Below are 21,913 nucleotides of genomic sequence, written 5' to 3'. Positions count from 1 at the left end.
CTGCAAAATTATACAACACTCTTCCACATGAAATCAAATTAATTATGAATCCACATCGCTTCAAAAAAGAACTGATATCTTTCAAACATAAAGAACCCTGGAAAAAATTTCGTGAAGTCATTCTTGGTCGACTCGAATTAATATTTTTATACTCTTTTATCTCTCCTCTCATTCACTACTCGCTAGTATATAACCTAATGTATTACAACATTAAATTATAAGTATTCATATTTCTCCATTGTAATTTTATCGATATTGTCTTTTATTATATATATTTTCTTTTTTATTATTTTAGCACTAACAAGCACGTTTAGAGCTTGTGTGATTTCTTGTTTATTCATATATATATATATATATATATATATATATATATATATATATATATATATATATATATATATATATATATACATCTTATATAATTCATGTAAATTAGCAGGATGAATAAATTTCATTATTATTATTATACACAAATTTTTGGCGGAATAAATATCAGAGACATTTTAGTCATAAAACTATGTTCATTCTATACAACTTTTTGGCGAATTCAATATTGCTATACTGTGTATTATATATTGTAATAGTAACGAAGAAAGTAATACAAATCATGAAATTATGAAACAACACCAAAAATTAATTGGCGCTCCGGGGCGACTTCATTGATTCCAGTGGCGCATTTGCTTTTTCAGCTGTAGGAAAACCCAGAAAAACATGCAGCATCTGAAGATCTTGATCTGTATTGTCATTTATCAGGGTACGTTAATGAAAATATAATGTCGAAGAAGAATCGACAATTCGCAACTTTTGAGTAATACAGTGAAATACTCACTTCGCTATCAGTGTTTAGTATATATATATTCTCCAAACGTACCTCCACAGATACGTCGGCTCATAATTATAATAACAAAATTTCACTACACAGAAAGTGTTACAGACAAAGAATGAAATTTCACAACCATCATCATAGTTTCAGCTTTTTTCATTTGACATCCATTGTCAGTGGTCAACATATGTCTTATCGAATCTAGCGTCACGTGCACCAACTAAACCACCCGTTTCTATCCGTATTTTCATAGCTCAACTAAAAGTATATACATTGAAACTGTATGAAGGTGGTTGACAATGTTTCATGGTGAATTTCATTAGGTCGGACTTCCATATGATATAAAATGAAATCGTCTTCGAGTGACTGACAGTCATTACCTGAAGACCAATTTACAATCGAAACGTCGTGAAGTAAGACTTGAAATCTATTACTTTTTATTTATTTTGAATTTTTCGTTTAAAATTGTTACTTGTATTTTATTTTCTATTGTAATTCCAGTTCAGGATTTTTTGGCTCAATATAATTGTTAATTTCAGCTATTCTTTTTAATTTTATTGATTTCTTCAGGGATTTCAAATCATTTCGTATCATTTTAGACGATGGAAGTCTGAAATAATGAAATTCACCATTGAAACTTCCTTTTTTTTGAGGATCTGCTTTCAACTTTTGAATATCTCTAATGGTTTTTGAGATATTTTCAGAAAATGATAATTGTTCAACTTCAACTATTGAGTTATTTATTCTCGGAACATGACCAAAATAGTACATTTCTCTGGGTGAAATTACAAATACAGTAACACCCCAATTATAATTTTCTGTCAAGGCAAACATACACGTTTGCAAAATGACACCAATGAACCCTCTATTTATCAGGTTATGGAGTAGCTTTATGAAAGTTGGTTATATAGGCTTATGCCATTTCATCACGATATCCTTTTTTTCAGAAGTTATATATTATTATATTATGTTTATATCGTCTGTATGTCACTTGATTCACAAATCTCAGTCAAAAATTTCATAACCAGCTAGTAAAGGTTGTTGAAAAGTATTCACTGGAATCATCGGCGGTTGAAAACATTAAATATCATGTGTGACTAGAATTTATCACAGTTCCTGTTTCTGAATACGATTCGTCTTAAGCTAATCGTAATCTTTAGCTGAACATACATAAAAAATATTTTCAACAAGTTTCGGAAAATCCCATTATAAACATTTTCACTTCAATACATTTACTTCGGAATAATGAAAGTATCGCTATACGTAGCATAAAACTCACAATATCAAAGTATTGATTTTTTTTCTAGCATGTGACTGTCACCCAATAGGAGCATCAGGAAAGACCTGCAACCAAGCAACTGGACAATGCCCTTGCAAAGATGGGGTTGTTGGTATTACCTGCAACCGGTGTGCCAAAGGATACCAGCAAAGCCGTTCCCATATTGCACCTTGCATTAGTAAGTTTTCGATAACTATAAGGTAACCAGCATTATAGAACGTCAAGTATTTGCCTTTCTCGAATTATTCGTTTTCTCGGAAAAGGAATTTTTGGATATCTAATTCCTTATTAATATAAAAAGAGAGAAACCTCCAGAGAACAGAAGAATGAGAGTAAAAATTTAATGAAAGTTATTCCATACAAAATTTACCGCAACTTGAACACTTCCTTTTCAAACAAGTCGTTTCTCATTTATCGGTTCGCCATGTCAGCAGCGAAACATTCTTTTTCACGAAACGAGCTCATTGCTCTCAATTTTTTTCAGTCCTTTCCTTTTTCTTTTATTTCGCTGAAATAACTTAGAACTAGTCTTGAAGAATCAAAATCGTTTCAAATATATCGAGAAGAAAAATCTGAAATTTTTTTATTTATGTGTTTTTTGTTTGAATTATATGTTAGACAATATTACATCACATGAAGTAATTCGATATCCACATTTTTCAATATCTAATGAGCCATAAACGTTAAAATATACTCACTCATTTATTATTTTCTTGATTTTTTTTAGAAATACCAGTTGTGCAGATGATGGCTACAGAAGAAGATGACAATGGATATAGGGAAGATCCCGATTCTAATAGAGGCGGAGGTAAGTTGTTGAAATCATTTGTAGCTCATTTTGAACTTTGATATTATGTTTTTAGAACCCATTAAATATGAGTTTGGAAAGAGCGTCTTTATCTCTTATGTTTATACGATATGAAACTGATGTGGAGAAAACCCATGCTCTTGGTAGTTTTAGTTTGGAAAGGTTTATGCGGTCAGCAATCTGAAATCAGGGTTGAACTACATCTATAGTTTTCATCAGATCTACGTTTTTGCTATGAAGTAATTTTCAACAATTGGAAAGTATGCCTCCTCCTCAGGTAGTGAGACACTTTGAAGGTTTCATAACTTGACGCAGGGTGTCAATCTAACTACTCACCAGTTCTGGCGCAGTCCTTTATGGATGGTATCAGATGCTGAAGTGTCATCCTGGGTATACATTCGTTCGTTATCGATAATATCACGATGTTTCGGCAAGATCCCACTTGTCATATTCATGTACTCTGCTTGGTTGGTAAACTTGAAACTGAAGAAATACTTTTTATGTATGTTTCAATAGGATGTAGTTGTGGCGTGAAAATTCCTGATCGGTCGACGGTGTGTCTATTTGGCAGAAGCGTTCCGGTTAACTGATGGGGTGATTGGGTGAGTCACGCTCGACTGGAGGCACATTCATTATCGTTCTGGACAGACTATGCCAGAATATATTACACATCTATGAAGAGGAGACATGAAAGAACACCAGAACATGCGAAAAACTGAAAACCAAGAAGTGAAAGTCACTATGCAGTCTTAAATTTTTGAAAAGAAGCCGCCATATGGATCTACAACCAACTTGCACAATAATACTGTACCACACAAAGACACACAGTACCGACAGAATTCTCTAGAAAGCCAGCCGAGGCCTCCTACTGGAACAAATGAGAGAAATGGGAAGATAACTCAACCACCTGAAAGAAGAATTACATATACACCCAACTTTTCGGAACTTGAGAGAACGATTAGCCAACTGAAGAGCAGAAGCATTTGCCCAAAAAACAACTAGAAACACTTGAAAAAGTTCATTCACCTCTTCAAAAAATACAAACAATAAGAGCAAGCCAAACTAGATGTCAAGAAAGTAGTTCACAATATCCCAACACTCTGGCGCAGAAGCAGCTGTTGATCATCTGCCAAAAGAAGAAGTCGACGTACTGCGACGTGACATAGCCGGAGTACCTGAAACCAGTCAACTACCACAACCCAATATGACCTGAGAGAAATTCATGGCAATCAGAGAATACTGACATCACTATACCACAGACAGACAAAGGTAACGTTACCGTTGTTATGGATACAGAGAAATACACTGGGAAAATGAAAAACATACCCAAAAATCAGGCATATAAAAAAGTCACTTGAGATTCTACAACCTATTTGGAGAAAATCGTGAAAAAAATTAAAAAATCACCAATACATGTTAAAACCCGGTAACAAATCATACCTAGAAAGTCCTGCTCACACAGAATTTACAACCATATGTCATAAAATATCACATTGGACACGAACGATATGTATTCCAGTCTGAACATAATATCTTCGTACCCCAACCTACCAATAAATGAAGCACCATACCAGATAGCCATGAGCGAGGACCTACCAGCTCACGTTATCGAATTCTCAGACCCCTACTTGAAAAACACATATTTCAGCTTCAAAAGACTTTATAGACAGATAGAAGGTGCTCCAATGGGCTCTAGAAAAAACCGAATCAGTACTGCTCACAAAAAAGAAGAAAGCTCAAACAAATAACTTTTGAACTACAAGCCACGAATATCGCACTGAGCAAAGGTGTTAAGTATCTTGGGGTATAGCTTAACACTAAGCTCACATTTGCCTTAAGGCAGAGAGAACAGTTTCTGCGTTAGCCAGTCTAATGCCCAATATTGAAGGTCCTAGGTCTTCTGAAAGGAAGATTTTGTCTGGAGTGGTCCACTCTTAGATTTTGTAAGGTTTTAACATCATGGCACACAGAAACTCAAAACAAAAAACTAATCCAACAATTCATCGGTATACAAAAGAAATCAATAATTGGAACATGTAGGGCGTATAAAACTATATTCGCAGAAGCAGCATGTGTTATTGCTGCAATTCCACAAATGGAGTTCAATATCATCGAGAGGAAAAAGCAATATGCAGGCATTTCCAAGGAAATCGCCAGGAAAAACTTGATAAATAGCTGGCAAACCTAGTGAGTTTGGAGAGTTTTTAAATAATTGGACCCTAGAAAAGGGTATATTCAGCTGATTTTTTATTCTTGTGTCATGTTTATGAATGCTAGATCTGGTTGAAAAACTGTTATAGTTACTAAATATATACACACAAACTTCAAAGATAAAGAGTGATAGTAGCGTCATGATTTTACATGTTTTGAATACATCAACACAGCTTTGTCGAGAGGATAGATTAAACATTACTCGGAGTATTCTCTTTTGTGCAACAAATACATCATTAGCTCTCGAAGACCTTCCCCAGAGGGAGATGGCATATCGAAGTCTGGAGTCTACTTGGGCATAGTAGAACATCAGCAACTGATCATTAGGCAGAACTGATCTCAAATTACGTAATTGATAGGACACATAATTTAATTTATTAATTAAGATTTTACAGTGTTCTCCCCAGGAAATATGTTCGTTTATATATAATCCAAGAAATCGGACGGTCTTATCAACTGACTGTAAGTCTCCGAAATCAACTACACTATCTTCTTTTTGTCTATTGTGAAAGCGTATACATGTTGTTTCATTTGTATTTAGATGAAGTGAGTTGGCTCTAAACCACTGAGACATATCAAAGGAGATGTTTTTACATTTCTGACGTATATAATATTCATCCCTATCTGATACAATAACTGATGTATCATCAGCGTCAGTTATTGTATCAGATAGGGATGAATATTGTATACGTCAGAAATGTAGAAAAATTTCCTTTGATTTCATCTCATGATGATTCTACAGAATGATAATATGGTTATTAGTCTGCTGACTGCATTTGAAAATCTATAACAAAATTTTCATAAATTGATGGATGTCACCGTTACTAAGTGGTAGAAGATCATCATGAAAAATGAGAAATAAAACTTCCTATGATACAGCTCAAAAAATTGCTGATTTGTGTCCCTACACTTCACCTAAAAAATGTCTATAACCAACAGCATATTATACAAAATAATTTGGTCGTTCCTTATTGCGAGCAGTTGCGTTCCTGTGCAAGCAGCCTTTCCTGGGAGATCACGTGTGCTATACATGATAATGTTTTGGAATTGGCCGCGGTGGTAGTGCGCCCGACTCACTATCGGAAGGCCGTGGGTTCGATTCCCGCTTCGACCAGATATTTTTCTCGAGATAATTTATCTGGTTGAAGCTGGGATGAATCTGCTGGATGTTATGAATCACACATTTAAAGGTAAGACCTCGTTAGTCCTTAGCTCGCACAAGTTTCTCAACTTCTGAGAGTTGTCGTTCGTATGGGGGCGACAGCTGATGGAAATGGAAATGGAAAAACAGATTTTGAACAGATTTTTAAACCCCATTACTTAGATGAAGAGAGTCGATTTGGTTATTCAGCGGGTTAAATCCGCAGTGCTTATGCTTATGAATGTCAAGGATTCCAAATGTTTGAGTTTTCCTTGCTTGCATAGTACAAAATTTTCTTATCGTTTAGAATCGGTATATTGTGGTTGTATCCCAAAGAATGATTTGAAAACGTCAAATCATTTTTACCTAGTTTGAAGGATCTTTCATGTGTTGCGTACCGTTTATACAAATTCCGGCCACATTGTCCCACATAAACACTATTACACTCCGGACCCTTCATCTTGTCCACTTTATCTTCCACATTATTTTTCCTCAAAAATCTTGCAAGTTTCTCGTAAAAGAACAGATACAAATAATACAAGTGGTAAAAAATATAGGAAGTTTTATTTTTCATTTTTCACGAAATTTTTATAATTTATTTACGGACTATATTCATTGAAATGAAATGAAAGTTAAATAAAAAAACAATAATTATACTTTGAAGTTTCGCACCAAAAAAATCAAATAGATAATTTGAAACACTATTTCGTCGGTATCAGCGAAATAATTAGGTTGAGTAAATAGGTAATATAAAAATGCAGGTATGTGAATATACACGCTTTGCGGTTTTTTAACCTTTTATACCAAAAATCGAAATTAATATTATTAGTAGTTTTGATGTGGATTTTTATCAAGTAGCGGACAGTTGCATTAAATTAATGTGTCATCACTTGTAACGCCTTCAACAAGTGAACCCTTCTTCGAAATAATATTTTTTATATACCACTATTTGGATCTATTGAAGATGCTGAATGTATTGAAAGAATAGTTTGACATTTTGGGATGATCTATTGATGCGAAAGTTCATTATTGTTTCATTCGTTGGTTCGGCTGTTAAATTTTTTCAAGTATCATTATAAAATTGAAAGGGTATAGAGAAATCGGGAACGAAAAGTAAAACGTTTGGAATGTTATGAAGAATAGTAGTGTCCAATCTAACGCAACATCCCTGTATCTTCTAACCAATGAGCCCTGTAAGCCTAACGATGAACTGAGAGAAGACATTAAATGAACACATTTTTGCGAATGTTCACTCACCGAATGGTCTCACAAACTAACAAGGACAAAACGGTTCGCCCCCTATATTGAAATTGTTCAAAGTTCAATCCGGGAATCTTCACCGAGTAATTTAAGTTTTCCAATTTAAGCTCCCATATATTCTGCCGCTACAATAGATGTTTTGATTATTTTTCCGGTCTGCTGAGGGGATTTTTCAGTCAATTAAACTTTGCTGGATATATATGCACGACCCTCGCGACAGAGGGCTGCCTGTACCGTTCTCTGAGAAACACATTTATCTCATTGAGATATCCAGGGTTATTTGTAATTGAATGAAATCCTTTTAGAATAGATGCGTCGCTGATTTCCTCTGTTATTAGAATTATTAGATTTTCAGAGTTTTGAATTTTACGTTATGATTCATGTTAAAATATTAACTACAAATTTGGTAAAATTATTAATGACCATGTGTGTTTCTTGTTCGCATTGTCGAGCACAAGAAACACAAACAGCGAGGGGAAACCAGCAAATCAGGAATAGCAGAGCATGTTTGGACCCATCAACATAACATCGAATGGTCCCAAGCTGAGATCATACACAAAGAGGAACATTGGTTTAGGAGGAAATTCAAAGAAGCCGCATACATGTCATCCAACAATGTATTCAACCAAGCTAGCGTAGCATATGGAAACCCATAATCGAGCAAAAAAGCAGAGATAAGTGAAAGTACTCAAATTACCTATAGTCAGCTCACGGAAGAATCGGTCCAGTCATCACCCGAAAACGATTGTGGATACTAACAATTGAAACGTTGTGAATTAACTAGGCCTGGAATCTCTAAACTTTTTCATTTTTTTGTTCAATTTGTTCCATTTTTACTTTTATTTCACTATTATTTCATTTCAGGTTTTTTGCTCAGTATAATTGTTCTTCAGCTATTCATTTTCATTCTTATTCTTCAATTTCCAATTCTTTTTTTTTTAGGTATTTCAGGGACTTCAAATCATTTTATATAATATCAGACATTGGAAGTCCGAACTAATGAAATTTATATTGAACAAATTCTTACCTTCTTTTTTTTTGTTTTTGATATTTCCTCAAATACACATGTGGCTTAAGTCACATGTTGAAAATTCCATATCAGAATCATTTTATTTCTCATCAATTCCTAATAAAATTTCTCAAAGAATAGTCAGTCGTGATACAACCAATGTTATCAGCCTAAATATTATATATTGATTTCGAATTTTATCGATGATATTTCTGTCGTGAATTAGTAAGACAGTATCAGCATAGTATCAACTTAATTACCTTTGAAATCCGTATTTTTGATATTGGGAAAATTAGATATCAGAAATGCATATAAATTATTCCATTTCAAAAATTCATTGAATATTCTGGATATATATGACTATACAAAGCTTATGAAATAAAATAAATTTGTGACCACTGAATGGTCACAAAAACATTAAAAATAATATATCAATTCGTCTTTGATTCTTTTTTGATAGTGGTATAAGCATTGCGATACCAATTCACCGTATAAATTGGTATTTTTTAAGCCATATTGATAAAGAAGTTCAAACAATAATAACAAATTTCAGAAGCGAATACTCTTCTAGTAATATTGACATTTTCATGACAGTTATTAAATATTTTCAGACATTCATTACAATCATTTTTCATTATTAGAAATATATATTTATTACTTTGTGAAAATGTCAAAGGTCATACCCATTCGGGTATGACCTTTGGTGTTCGAATCAACAAAACATGGTATACAATGAGTATACTCAATAAAGCTAAAAATGGACTAGAATACAACTACAACGGACATCTTGCCAGCAGCATACCTACAAACAACGTGGTCCAATCGAATAACCTAGCACAAATACAGACAGAGCAAGGGGAGGCATTCTCCATTACCCCGTTCTAGTATAAACACAAATGACACAGAGCTCCCCAGTCAGTTGTTGCTGAGATTTCGTGATATACTCACAGTCAAGGCATATATCTCTCAAGATGTATGTCACAGTAGCAGAAGAATCGTTTGGTACAAGTTCCTTTGGACAACGGCCTACCAGTCCGGATTTTCTTTCCTCTGGCGTGAAAACCTGTTCTTATATTGTTCTTATGCTGTGTAGAAAATCTCAGTTTTTATCGACATTTCTTGGTTTTTCTCACCTCCCTATGACATTATATTTAAAGTATATACAATTATTGAGTAAATAATTCAATAATTGAATAGAACGGTCCGATACTTGATGAAAATCAATATTGAAAAAATAATTAATACAGTTTATTGTATGATTATCACTATGAAGTATTTTACAAAAACAGCGACACGTGTTTCTCTATATAATGCTTGAGAAAGATATTGTATAGCGAAACACGTGTTATAGTTTTTGTAAAACCGTTTATAGTGGAAATCATACAATAAACTGTATTAATTAGTTTTGTAAATAATTCATTGAAAACTCACACTACCTACATTAAACTAATAAAAGATCATTATTCTTTTCCTGACAATAATGAAGTCTACTTTCATTACCACCCACCGGTAATTATATGCATGAGCTCTGAATGGACTGCGGTTGTGTATAATATACTTCAGTTTCGAGAATCCTCCGAAAAAACCATATCAGGTGAACGAGAGTGCCATTCTAAGGAATCATGTCTGCCTATCCATTGAGTTAGATAATTATCATCTTACTAACCACTCTCAAACCAGCCTATCATAATATAAAAGCAAACGCAACATCAACTGAAACTTATTTGGATTTGTTAATTATTCGAACTGGTAAATAGACAGACGTGGAACGTTAAAATAGTCCGCCAGATCACTTGATATGAGGCCTTCAGAGTTTTTTAATGGGTTACGAGCAAGTGTACATTACATAATCGCAATCCACTACTGAACTTGTGGATATAATAAAAAATAATTGCAACTGCAACTAGAAACATTTCATAATATAAGAAATTAATTTGCGAACAAAATTCATTATTGTCAGAAAGTGCTACATTGTGAACATGTATTGGGATGAACCGGTGTAGGTATTGAATATTTGCTTTTACTGAAATCATAATATTATTTTATGCAGAATATAAAAGACTACCACATCATTTGAAAAAAAATAGTTGTTAGTGCCCTCTCAGCAACAAGTAATGCTGCACTATTATTTTTCTTGTTGAAAAGTATGAAAAATTATGCCTATTTATTGTAAACGTTTTATGTTTGTACTGCATATACGAGAAGTGTTCGACTGATTCAGCCTAATTGGATTACTACGAGTGCAATGTATGCCAGGAGTACAAGAAGGCCTACCCAAATAGTTCAAAGATGTACCAAGGACTACAATTTTGATTTTTTCTTAATTTGCAGATCAAACTCCTCGAGACCATGTTTATCATCGAATGTTATATATAGCGACCCAAATTCAACATTAATTACTATTTTCGCACCCCTTATGATTTTTTGTACTGCTTTCTTGTTCTTCCTAAAAATCTGTGGAGCAGTGGAGCATATTTGATAGAAAATTATAATAATAATAATAATAATAATAATAATAATGGCCACTAACACCCTTGGCCTTTGGTGAGTTGCGACACCACTTACCCGAGCAACTGGTGCAAAACCGGACCGGCAGCCCAGGCGCACCCGGGAAGGAGAACTCTATTCTCCCTCCGGTGCCGGCCGTGGGTCCACAGGGCTAACCACCCGGTGGACTCAACATTTGGTTCCCAATAATCAAGGAAGAGGCCTCCACAATCGACCCGCTCGGAGGGGTCAGAGGCAAGGTGGTGGGGCCCATAACGATGATTTGCCTACCGACGACAACCCTGGCAACGACAACGGACGCTTTGAGTGGACGCATGAGCTGAAAGATAGCCTTATGCATTGCTACAAGAGTAGTGAGCCCGAGCGAAGAGGGTACATGGCGAGATTGCATGCTCTGTGGTGTGAAACACATCCGGAGCATGCCGCCTTTTCCGCCCAAAATCTTAAGGATTACGTATCCTATCTTCGGCGGCAGGGCTATATAGTTCCTCCCCAGTCTGCTAACGAAGTGGTAGAAGTGGCAGTTCTACCACTTCTACCACCCGTTGGCACGGCTGGAGAGGAGACTCGCACCATACCACCAATGGAGACGACAATCAGAACACGCAGGACGCTCCACAGAATTAGGCCCCTGAAGCCACAAGAACTGGCTTGTTTGGATGCGGAGGTTCATAGTGTTCTAACAGAAGAGGCTGACATCTGGCAAATCAACACCGCCGTGTATAACGTCGTCCAATCGCTTTCCGAATCGTAAGGACAAAATCCCGGCCTTGCGGTTCGGAAGATTGAACGGCGTGTACACAAGATAGAGGCTAAGATCACGTCGGCGAGACAACACGCGTCTCGTATCCAATGTGTAATGGACTACAGGGCGGCCAATAGGCCTTTCACGCCCGCAGTGCGGCGAATAGCCGCCAATTTACGACGTATCCATCACACTCTAAGCCAAGGCGTGCTGTTGACCACCAAACAGCATTGCCTTGATAGGATACGAATGCTAGTGGCTGCTAAGAAGTCACTAGTGAGGCGAGCGAGAAGTATCGCGGAAAATCTTAGGTTCCGCGAGAAACCTTCTCGCTTATTCCAAGAGCCTCCACGTGTTGTGGATAATCCGCCGACTGCTGATCAGGTGGAATCCTTCTGGAAAGATATCTATGAACACCCGCAGCCACTCAACTTAGACACTCCAGCCCTAGCGCAGTTCGAAGCTTTCAACAGAGAGCTTCGACAGGCTGAGCTCAATGATCTGCGCAACCCGATAACCCCGGATGACGTTCGAAGAGCCCTTGTTGGTTCCAAGAACTTTGCTGCTCCAGGCTCAGATGGGCTGAACACTTATTGGTGGAAAAAATACCAAGTACCCACCGCCATCTGGCCAGAGTCGAGGGGCGGACCGTTTTCATCCCAAAAGCGGAGATTTGTCGATTCCTAAGAATTACATGCTTGAATTCGTGTTATGAGTTGTTTACAAGCATCTTATACACACGAATACTCACCGCAGTTGACCGAGTGTTCGAACGGATATATGAGCAGAGAGGGTCGTAGAGAGGAGTCACTGGATGTGAAGAGAACCTGCTCATCGATAGATGTGTAACGCAGGACTCGATACAATATAAGCGTAACCTCTCTATAGCCTGGATCGATTACCGTAAGGCATTTGATACAATTTCGCATAAGCTCATCTTGCATTTGCTCAGATGCCTTGCGGTACCCGACAACATAGTGAGATGCATTGAACAACTGATACCACTTTGGCGAATTCGCTTCACCATAACATCTGGTCAAGCAAGAGTCCAAACAGGGTGGGTCACTTTCAGAAGAGGTGTATTTCAGGGTGATTCCCTCAGTCCCCTTCTATTCTGCATCTCACTATTGCCATTATCCGTTGCGCTCAGAAACACTCGAGGGTATAACTGTGGCACCCCCGGAAACCGGAGGCACAAGGACACCCATCTGTTTTTTATGGATGATCTTAAACTTTATGCCTCTGGAGAGAAGGATCTCTATCAGTCCTTGAGGGTGGTGGAAGAGTACACGCATGCTATCGGTATGAAATTCGGGATAGACAAATGTGCAATGGTTCATCTCAAAGGAGGACGATGCGGGGACTCCGGAGAGGAGGTGCAGCTCGTAGATGGAAGAATCCTACACCATCTAGATGCCGGAGAGACGTATACTTACCACGGGGTGGAACAACGCCACTCACAAGAGGTGACAGCAGTGAAAAACTCTCTCCGCGGCAAGTATCAGCACAAACTTCGACAGATCTGGTCATCGGAGTTGTCGGGGAAGAACAAAGTTGCTGCAACAAATATGCTTGCCGTTCCAATCTTACTCTAGTCGTTTGGAGTAGTGAAGTGGACTCGGGAGGAGCTGTATCAACTCGACGTAAGGACCCGAAAAATGATGCATCTCTATAGGAGTTTGCATCCCAAATCGTCCGTTCCACGGTTGTACTTTCCCCGACAACAGGGAAGTCGTGGACTTTTGAGTTTGGAGTGTCTACATGACAGAATGGTACTGGATAAAGCCTGTAAAGTCGTCAGGAGTTCGGATCCCCTTCTCTGCATGGTCCGTGACCATGAGAGAGCAGGAATTGGAGCATTTCTCCTTAGGGTAGCTGCTCGAGCAGCTGATGAACTCGGTATAGTTTTCGACTCTGAACGAGGTGACTACAACTCTGTCACCGAGTTGGAACCCGTTCAGCAAAAAGCTCAGATAAAAGCCGCAGAGATCACCTTACTTCTGCGGAGACACAGGGATAAGCCAATGCGTGGGGTCTTCTTCAATAATATTGAAGACCTTGGCTTATCTAAGCGCCTGACGTTCGCTTTTCTCAGGTCTAGTGGGCTGAAGTCGGAAACTGACGGGTTCATCATGGCTTGCCAGGATGGTGTCTTCAACACCTTAGTCTACCGCAGTCGCGTGATGGGTATAGAGGTTCCTGACACAAGGTGCAGGGCCTGCCGCGAGGCGCCCGAGACCCTAATGCACTTGCTATCAGCATGTCCAGCATATGCGATCTCGGCCTATATCCATCGACATAACGCGGCTCTAAGAGTGCTATATTACCATCTACGGCACTCTTACGGTATTGACGAGACACCGGTGTTGCCCTACGCTCCGGGGGATATTGAATCCGTTGTGGGGAACGAGAAGTGCCGAATTTATTGGAACTATTCGTTCCCCACCCTCAGGCTCATACAAGCTAATAAGCCTGATGTAGTCCTTCTCGACCACCAGACCAAAACGATATTTGTCGTGGAGTTTTCAGCTCCTGGCGAGACGAATATCGTCAGAGAAGAGGAGGAAAAACGGATAAAATATCGAGATTTTCTCTTCGAACTCCGCAGACTCTATCCAGATCACTCTGTCAAGATGGTCGTTCTGATTATTGGAGTCCTTGGTGGAATGATGTCTTCTCTACTCTCGAATCTCAAAATCATACCGGCTTGCCGCACTAAGGCAGAAATCTTAGCCGCACAGATGCAGAAGGCTGTCATTCTTGGCTCACTGCGTTTGCTCAGGGCACATGATTCTCGGAGCCAATGATCACTTACCCCACGGTGTGGGGAGTGGTCATTGGTTGATTATGCTGGCGCGCCCTCTCGAATCTATCGGGGCTTCGGGGGATAGGGCCTGACCAGCGCACACTACTGTGAAAAAAAAAATAATAATCGACTTTATTATTTTCAAAAAATATGTAAAAAAACAAGATTGAGGAAATACACCAACAGAAAATTTTTGAAAATAAAGGGCGAAGTTCAGTTCAGTTCCTGAATAAATTCAACCACTGAACTGTTCTTCCACTTAACTCTAAAAAATACCTCTCTATTGAATTTTCTTTAAATAATACAAAAACAAAGGAAAAATATACGAATTTGTCCACACTACGGCAAGTAGGTTTACAGAATTAGGAGCAAAACGATGTGAAGTTCTGAAATCATATCACTGACGTGTATTGAATAAATGGCTAAATAGATTATAATTGAATTTTTGGATCCCAGCTGTACGTAATTCGAGGGGAAAGTCATTCATCACATGACATATTTGATAACTGAAACACATGCGGAAAAATTAAGTTTTAAAAGAAGGTGGAGTAAGTGTTTTTCCCTGAACCTGATATCGACGTTATGAACATCCGTTCAAAAAGAAATTTTTCTAGGAAGATAAGCAGGCTTTCTGGTAAGAATAATTTCATGGAATAGGTTGGCGGCATGCAAGATTCTTCTGTTATTCATATTTAACCGATAGGCATCTTTGAGCTTATGAGAAATTCTCTGAGAACGTCTTATTCCATAAATAAGTCTCGAACACGAGTTTTGTACTCTTTGAATTTTACGTTTATACTGCTCACTCAAATGTGGTCCATAGACAGTATTAGCATAGTTTAAATGTGATAAAACAAGTGCTTCACATAATACTAATTTTAATTTTAGATACTGCCTAACTCTATATATCAATTTCAAAGAAGAATATGTACATATTATATACATATTTCATACATATGTCATATTAAGTTATTCAAGTTCTTTACGAATCTGAGTGTGGTCAAGGATGACTCCAAGATTTTTCGCTTCTTCCACCAACTCGATATTCACACCATTGTTTCGGTACTCTAAAATATCAGATCGTTTGGACTTTGGTCCAAATAATAGAACATTTGATTTTTGAGAGTTTAGGAGTAAACAGTGTTCGGTTGCAGCCCTATAAAAATTATCCAAGTCTTCATTAAGTATCATGCAAGAATCATTTACATCTAGAGGGGGGAAACTATAATAAATTTGGGTGTCATCCGCATAAAAGTGCACCTTGCAGTGATTCAAATTTTTGATAAGATTGGAGGAGTAAAGAGCAAACAGGATCGGCCCAAGTATAGAGCCTTGTGGCACTCCGCGTTGGAGAGATAGGGGAGATGAAAAAGTTCCATCAAACGTAACTCTTTGACTTCTCCCATTGAGATAATTGGCAAGCACGGTGATAGCTGAAGTTGACAGACCAACGTAATGTAAAATTGATATCAATAAATCGTGGTTTATAGTGTCAAAGGGCCTGCTGAAGTCAAGAAGTACTAGAGCTGTACAATTTTCTCTATCTGAAGCTCTGACAATGTCATCTATAACATGCAGGAATGCTGTAATGCAACTGAATCCCTTCTAATCCCAGACTGAATCGATGGCACAGATTAAATACAGATGCAAAAGCTTTGATGCCGCCTTTGATGTTCGATGGCTCAAAATTCGTAACTTTGAATATGATGTGTATACCACCTCAATATACACGGAGAAAAAGGTTTGGTTGATTGTAACTATTTCCTCTTAATGTACACTGAAAAAACATGCTTTCCCTATTCACAGAAAAAGTGATGGTATTTTTGTGGTACATTATATTGAAATAAAGGAACTCGCATATTGACAAATTTGATTACAGAGGATATCATTAATTAAGTTCAATAGTGACATTTGATGAAAATTAGGAATATTTTTAATCATTTTGTATACTTTCTTATTAGTCAGTGGGCTATGTTTGTAGACTGGCGGTAACCAAATCTAAAGAAATGAACTTTAAACGTTCAAGCCAGTCTCGAATATACCTACACAGTAAGTTGAATGGGCTGACACCTATCAGAAAACAACTACTCTCTTGGCTAATACCATGAAGGGCGTTGGATTATATCCGACAGGCGTCAGTGCAGAAATCATCACAGTTGGCTAGTACCTCGTCCACTAGATTGAGTGACATTTTGTTGTTAGCTCCAACTTAGAAAGAGGAATGAAATATTCTGAAAGAATTCCGATTTTCAATTATGGAATATCATTGACATCAGGTGATGAGTGGCTAATGAACCCGAAACCGGTCTGCAAGTGTGCCCGTTCCAAAATTGAAGGTCGACTCTTTCAGTTGTATTGCCAATTGCATATGCAGGAAATTTTCTGTTTAAATTCCGGCACTGACGCCTGTCGGATATAATCCAACGCCCTTCGTGGTATTAGCCAGGGGAGTAGTTGTTTTCTGATAGGCGTCAGTCCATTCAACCTACTGTGCAGGTATATTCAAGTTCTTTAGATTTAAATTTCTTCAGATTTTGTATATTACAAAAATTACACTTCTTATTGGTTGAGATAAAGTTCATAGATAAACGAATAATACGAATAGCAAGCAGGCTACTTTATCACCCAATAACTGGTAAACATAAACTTAGGTTTACCCAAATTATCATTATCTATTCTTCTTAAACAATATACTTCTTATATGAAGACTTATTTGAAAAATGACATAATCCCACTTGTTCATTCATTACATTAAATTGATTCAAATAACAAAGCATAGGTACTTAATTATCAATAACAACATAAAATCAATTTCAACAGATACATTTCGATGAAATATGTGATAGATAAATGTTTATTTCACTACATGACATATATTTTCAGAAAGTAAAGAATAACACGGATGAAAAATAAAGTTTAAAAATAAATTTAATCAAAATAAAAAAAATCAATCAATCACAATTACCAGACATATCATGAAAATACACAGAGAGGATAAATTTTGATGAAGGTTTGTAAAGTATATCAGTACCACAAAACATCTTTCATTAAAGAACTGGCGACATTTACATCATGAGTAGGTTCTTTTGTGCAATATAATAGATACAGTAATATTCGAAAATATGACGTGTTTATTAGTTGGCATTGGTATTAGTGACCTCAACAATAGCTATATTATGAATAAGCATTAATTTTTGTGCATGATGCATTTGATAATACAGAATATTCCAGAGGTCACTAATAAATACCATTCGACGAAGAGCAACGAGGAGGCTAAACACTTGTTCGTCAGGTTTGGAAGTAAAATAATTACAAACTGAGCAGATATCCATCTGAGAACACAATATGTGTCCCATCAGACCCAGCAAAAATATTTTTGTATTCATTTGGGTGATTATTGTCAGAAGAATTCAATAAATCAAATCGTTTATAAAATTTTCCAATTACGTCTATTGTTACCATGTCATCTGCAGGAAGAGCCACCAAACTCACATAAGTATTCATTGCACTAGCTACTGTGTTACTAAGAACTTGGGTAGCAAGTTTGACTTTAATTTCTTCAAAATTTGTAGGACTAATATGTGAAGATGTGAGTTTAGCTGCACATCTATAGGTTTGTTTTTTAACTTACTGAAAAAACATGTCTATGAAGGACCATGATGTTTTCTTTCCATCAAAACAAACAATGTTTTGCATCAAATTATTTCTCGTGGCTTTGATCAAATGACATTTATCAAATAAATATATAATATTTCTCTCACCAACTAGAAACTTACAATTACTAGGTGTGACACCAAGAATATTAGATAACTGAATAAAATCAGCTGTAAACAATTTTGATATACACTCATCAATCACACAATTTAGTTCTACAGCAGAAAACTGTGTATTCACAAAAAAAATATGCTATTTGCTGCTTCCAATTATTATAGAGTCCTCTCACCATAATAACACACGCAATTTGAGCAAGTAACATTTCTTTTCTGTCCATTCCGATATCATGTACCCCAACAATCTCATCACGACCAGTATGACCTGTCCTGATTCAACATGGTTCGTGATTTGATCTCCAGAGATTTGAAAACTGCTTCATTTTGAAAACCTGGTTTAAATGTGAGCTTTTGAGTTAATTGTTCCAAACAACATTTTGTTGAAAGACAGAACAATTTACTCATGAAATGATATGCTCAAGGCCCCAAAAAATGAAGTGTTAATGCAAATTGTTTGTATTCGGTGGAATACCTCCTTGCTGACGGATTTACTTTCTTCAATTTGGCTTGTGTTTTGACAATTCCTGATGCAGGTTCACTCAGAAACTTGTCATACATCTCATTGAAGTTCTCTAGAGTCGGATCTCTCTCATGACTGGATGTTTCCATGCATTTTTTCCTTGTCATAGCTCTTAGTTTCACACGCAACTTCGTCTTTCGTGGAGTTCCGCAGCTCAAAAATGCTTGTGTTTGAGTACCAGATGATGTGGTGCTGCAGGTTTTTCCGGGTTTTCCTGCAGCTGAAAAAGCAAATGCGCCACTGGAATCAATGAAGTCGCCCCGGGGCGCCAATTAATTTTTATTGTTTTATTTATTTTATTTTTATCGTTGTTTTAACACATTGTAATAATTTTTTATAACTATTGCAAAATGACCTACAAATTAAAGTACCAGTTGTTGGAGAGACGTTACAACTTGAAGAAGGTGAAGAACTCTGACCTGGGACTGGAAAAAAACTGTAATGTAATTCATTCATATAGTGATATATAATTTGATAAAACTCATGATTCACCCTAATTTCTTTTTGAACTGGTACATACACCATGTGTGTAAAGAAATACATGAGTTTTGAGAAAATCAAAATAACCCTACATAGAATAATGATTGATATTGTTTTCTTTCCTCACATTTCAATAAAACATACCAGACATATCTATAGCAGCTGGAGGAGAAGTTATGATTTCTGCGTGCATGACGATGTTACTACGATGTTACTAGTAATGTCCAAAAATAATAAATTATCATTTAGAAATGCAGAAGATATTACAATCAATATGTAAACTTGGGACACAACGTAGGTATCCGTATCCGTCAAGAACATGCAAAATGGTACTCACCATCCAAGACAGCAATTTTCTTAGGAGGTCCTTCGCAATCCACCACAATCCAAATGTGTACTCTACGCAGATGACACGACTGTGATCCATTCTGACAGAAATCCAAACAGACTTAAGCAAACAGTTGATGACTCTAATTCTATTATACATGAGTGGTTTCTAGCAAACAAACTTAAGGTAAACGACAGCAAAACTGAAAATATCATACTCTCTTTACGAAACACCGAAAATTTCTCTTGCTCAGAGTCGGTGAAATTCCTAGGAGTCTATAAAGACACAAAATTGTCATGGCAGCATCACACAGAAAACATCTGCAAATAACTATCTTCTCACATCCATCTAATACGCACCCTATCTCAAACAGTGAACAACGCCACACTTCTCTCCGCTTATCATGTATTTATCCATTCCTCTTTATCATACGCAATCATTTCTTGGGGACACTCTCCACACGATGCAGAAGTCTTCGGCATGCAGAGAAAAGCTATAAGGGTACTGTCAGGCTTGAACTACAGAGATGACTGCAAGGACTCCTTCAAAGTTCTACAAATACTTACAGTTCCCAGCTCTTACATTTTCCAATGCCTTATATATATATATATATATATATATATATATATATATATATATATATATATATATATATATATATATATATATATCAAAACCAACTTACATAAATACACAAGTCACATACATAATCACCACACCATAAGTTCCAAAAACCTGGATTATCAGAGAGTTTCAAAAAGTCGCAATGGAATCAACTACTATGCTCCAAAATTTTTTATTGCTCTACCCGAATCGATTAAGAATGCACATTTGAACACATTTGAGGTCCAAATTAAGCAACTGTTACTCAGGGGTGCCTTTTACGATTTCAACGAATTTTTAAATGCTGATTTTACAAAGATTTGTAAACTGTAGTATTTACAATAAGTTTTTCTTTTTTGTACTTTGTATTCCTATATATATATATATATATATATATATATATATATATATATTATGTTTCGCTTGCGTTTACGCAGCTATTTTTATTAAGTACTTTCTTGGTTTTTCTCATTTTGTCTTCAATCGAGGACCGCCTGCCCGGTACTGACGATGCCCAATAGGCTGAAACAGCTGTCTACCGGTGGCTCTTAAATTGAAATCAATATGGGGATGATCAAAAAGTACTTATCTATTCATTTAGATATATATATATATATATATATATATATATATATATATATATATATATATATGTATATTACCATTTTTATGTCTTTATCCTTTCCTGACTTGTGTAAACATTTTTAATGTCATCACACCAATAAAGAATTATTATTATATTATTATTATTATTATTAATTATCATCATTGATAACTTCCAAGAAGTGCTTAGTGGCACTGTGAGGAAATATGAATGGAACTGCATTTTGGAATAGATGTTTACGAGTTCCAGATTGAGAAATGACTTCTTTGGCAAAATGTTTCTCACATACCCTATAGTTTTTATGCAAGGCATGTATACCTAATAAATCATCTGTTACATAACCGTAGCCAACAAGTAGCCCTAAAAAAACATTAACAAAATACCAATTTATTTGCATGGGATATTTCCAAATGTTTATAATACAATGTTCAAAAAACTGCGTTGAGATAATGCTGAGAAATGAAAATTATCAACATTTACCTACCTTGTAGAATTCACTTAAATTCTGAACAACCTTGTATTTTCCCCAGTTTTTGTAAAACAACCAGGAACAACACAAACTGTTCCTTCCTTTGCGAAACATTCTCCTGTGTAAAAGATATTTCACCTATTCACAAATTTTATTACATTCCAATAGTTACTGAAATAAAAGTTGTAAACAATAATAAAAGAACGTTGAGTGGAAAGTGAAAAGTGAAACCACCTGTAACTGCACATGCGTATAAAAACTAGGTTCTGGCGGGAGGCCTAGCTTTCGAATCTGTATTTAATCTGTGCCAATGGTAAAATGTTGAATTCTGAAATGTGCTCCAGGAGTTGTACTTCTATGGCTTTCTCTAGTATTTTAGATACAGCCGGATGTACACTAATGGGTCGTAGGTCTTTAAACTCAGTGGGAGAAATTTTTTTGCCCCACATCTTAGGAAAAATATTTTCAATTTGGCAAAAGTTTATTATGTGAGTAATGTACCCAACAATATGCGGACAACATAGTTTTATAAGCATTATATTCATATTA

General features: G+C 36.4%; 1 protein-coding gene across 1 annotated transcript in view; it reads left to right on the top strand.

The window, feature by feature from the left end:
- The window catches only part of NetA (Netrin-A), a 554,869-nt gene that overhangs the window by 488,045 nt on the left and 44,911 nt on the right, over positions 1 to 21,913 (top strand). Inside the window, exons 3-4 of the mRNA XM_074170725.1 lie at positions 2,131 to 2,280; positions 2,830 to 2,910. Coding sequence (XP_074026826.1) covers positions 2,131 to 2,280; positions 2,830 to 2,910 — 231 coding nt within the window. The remainder of the gene's footprint in view (positions 1 to 2,130; positions 2,281 to 2,829; positions 2,911 to 21,913) is intronic.

This window comes from Leptinotarsa decemlineata, unplaced genomic scaffold, assembly GCF_025532065.1.
Source record: "Leptinotarsa decemlineata unplaced genomic scaffold, Ldec_3_MD MMD2_P_RNA_scaffold_11, whole genome shotgun sequence".
Taxonomy (NCBI): domain Eukaryota; kingdom Metazoa; phylum Arthropoda; class Insecta; order Coleoptera; family Chrysomelidae; genus Leptinotarsa; species Leptinotarsa decemlineata.
The sequence above is the reverse complement of the archived record's forward strand: the minus strand, read 5'-3'. Positions and strand labels throughout refer to the sequence as shown.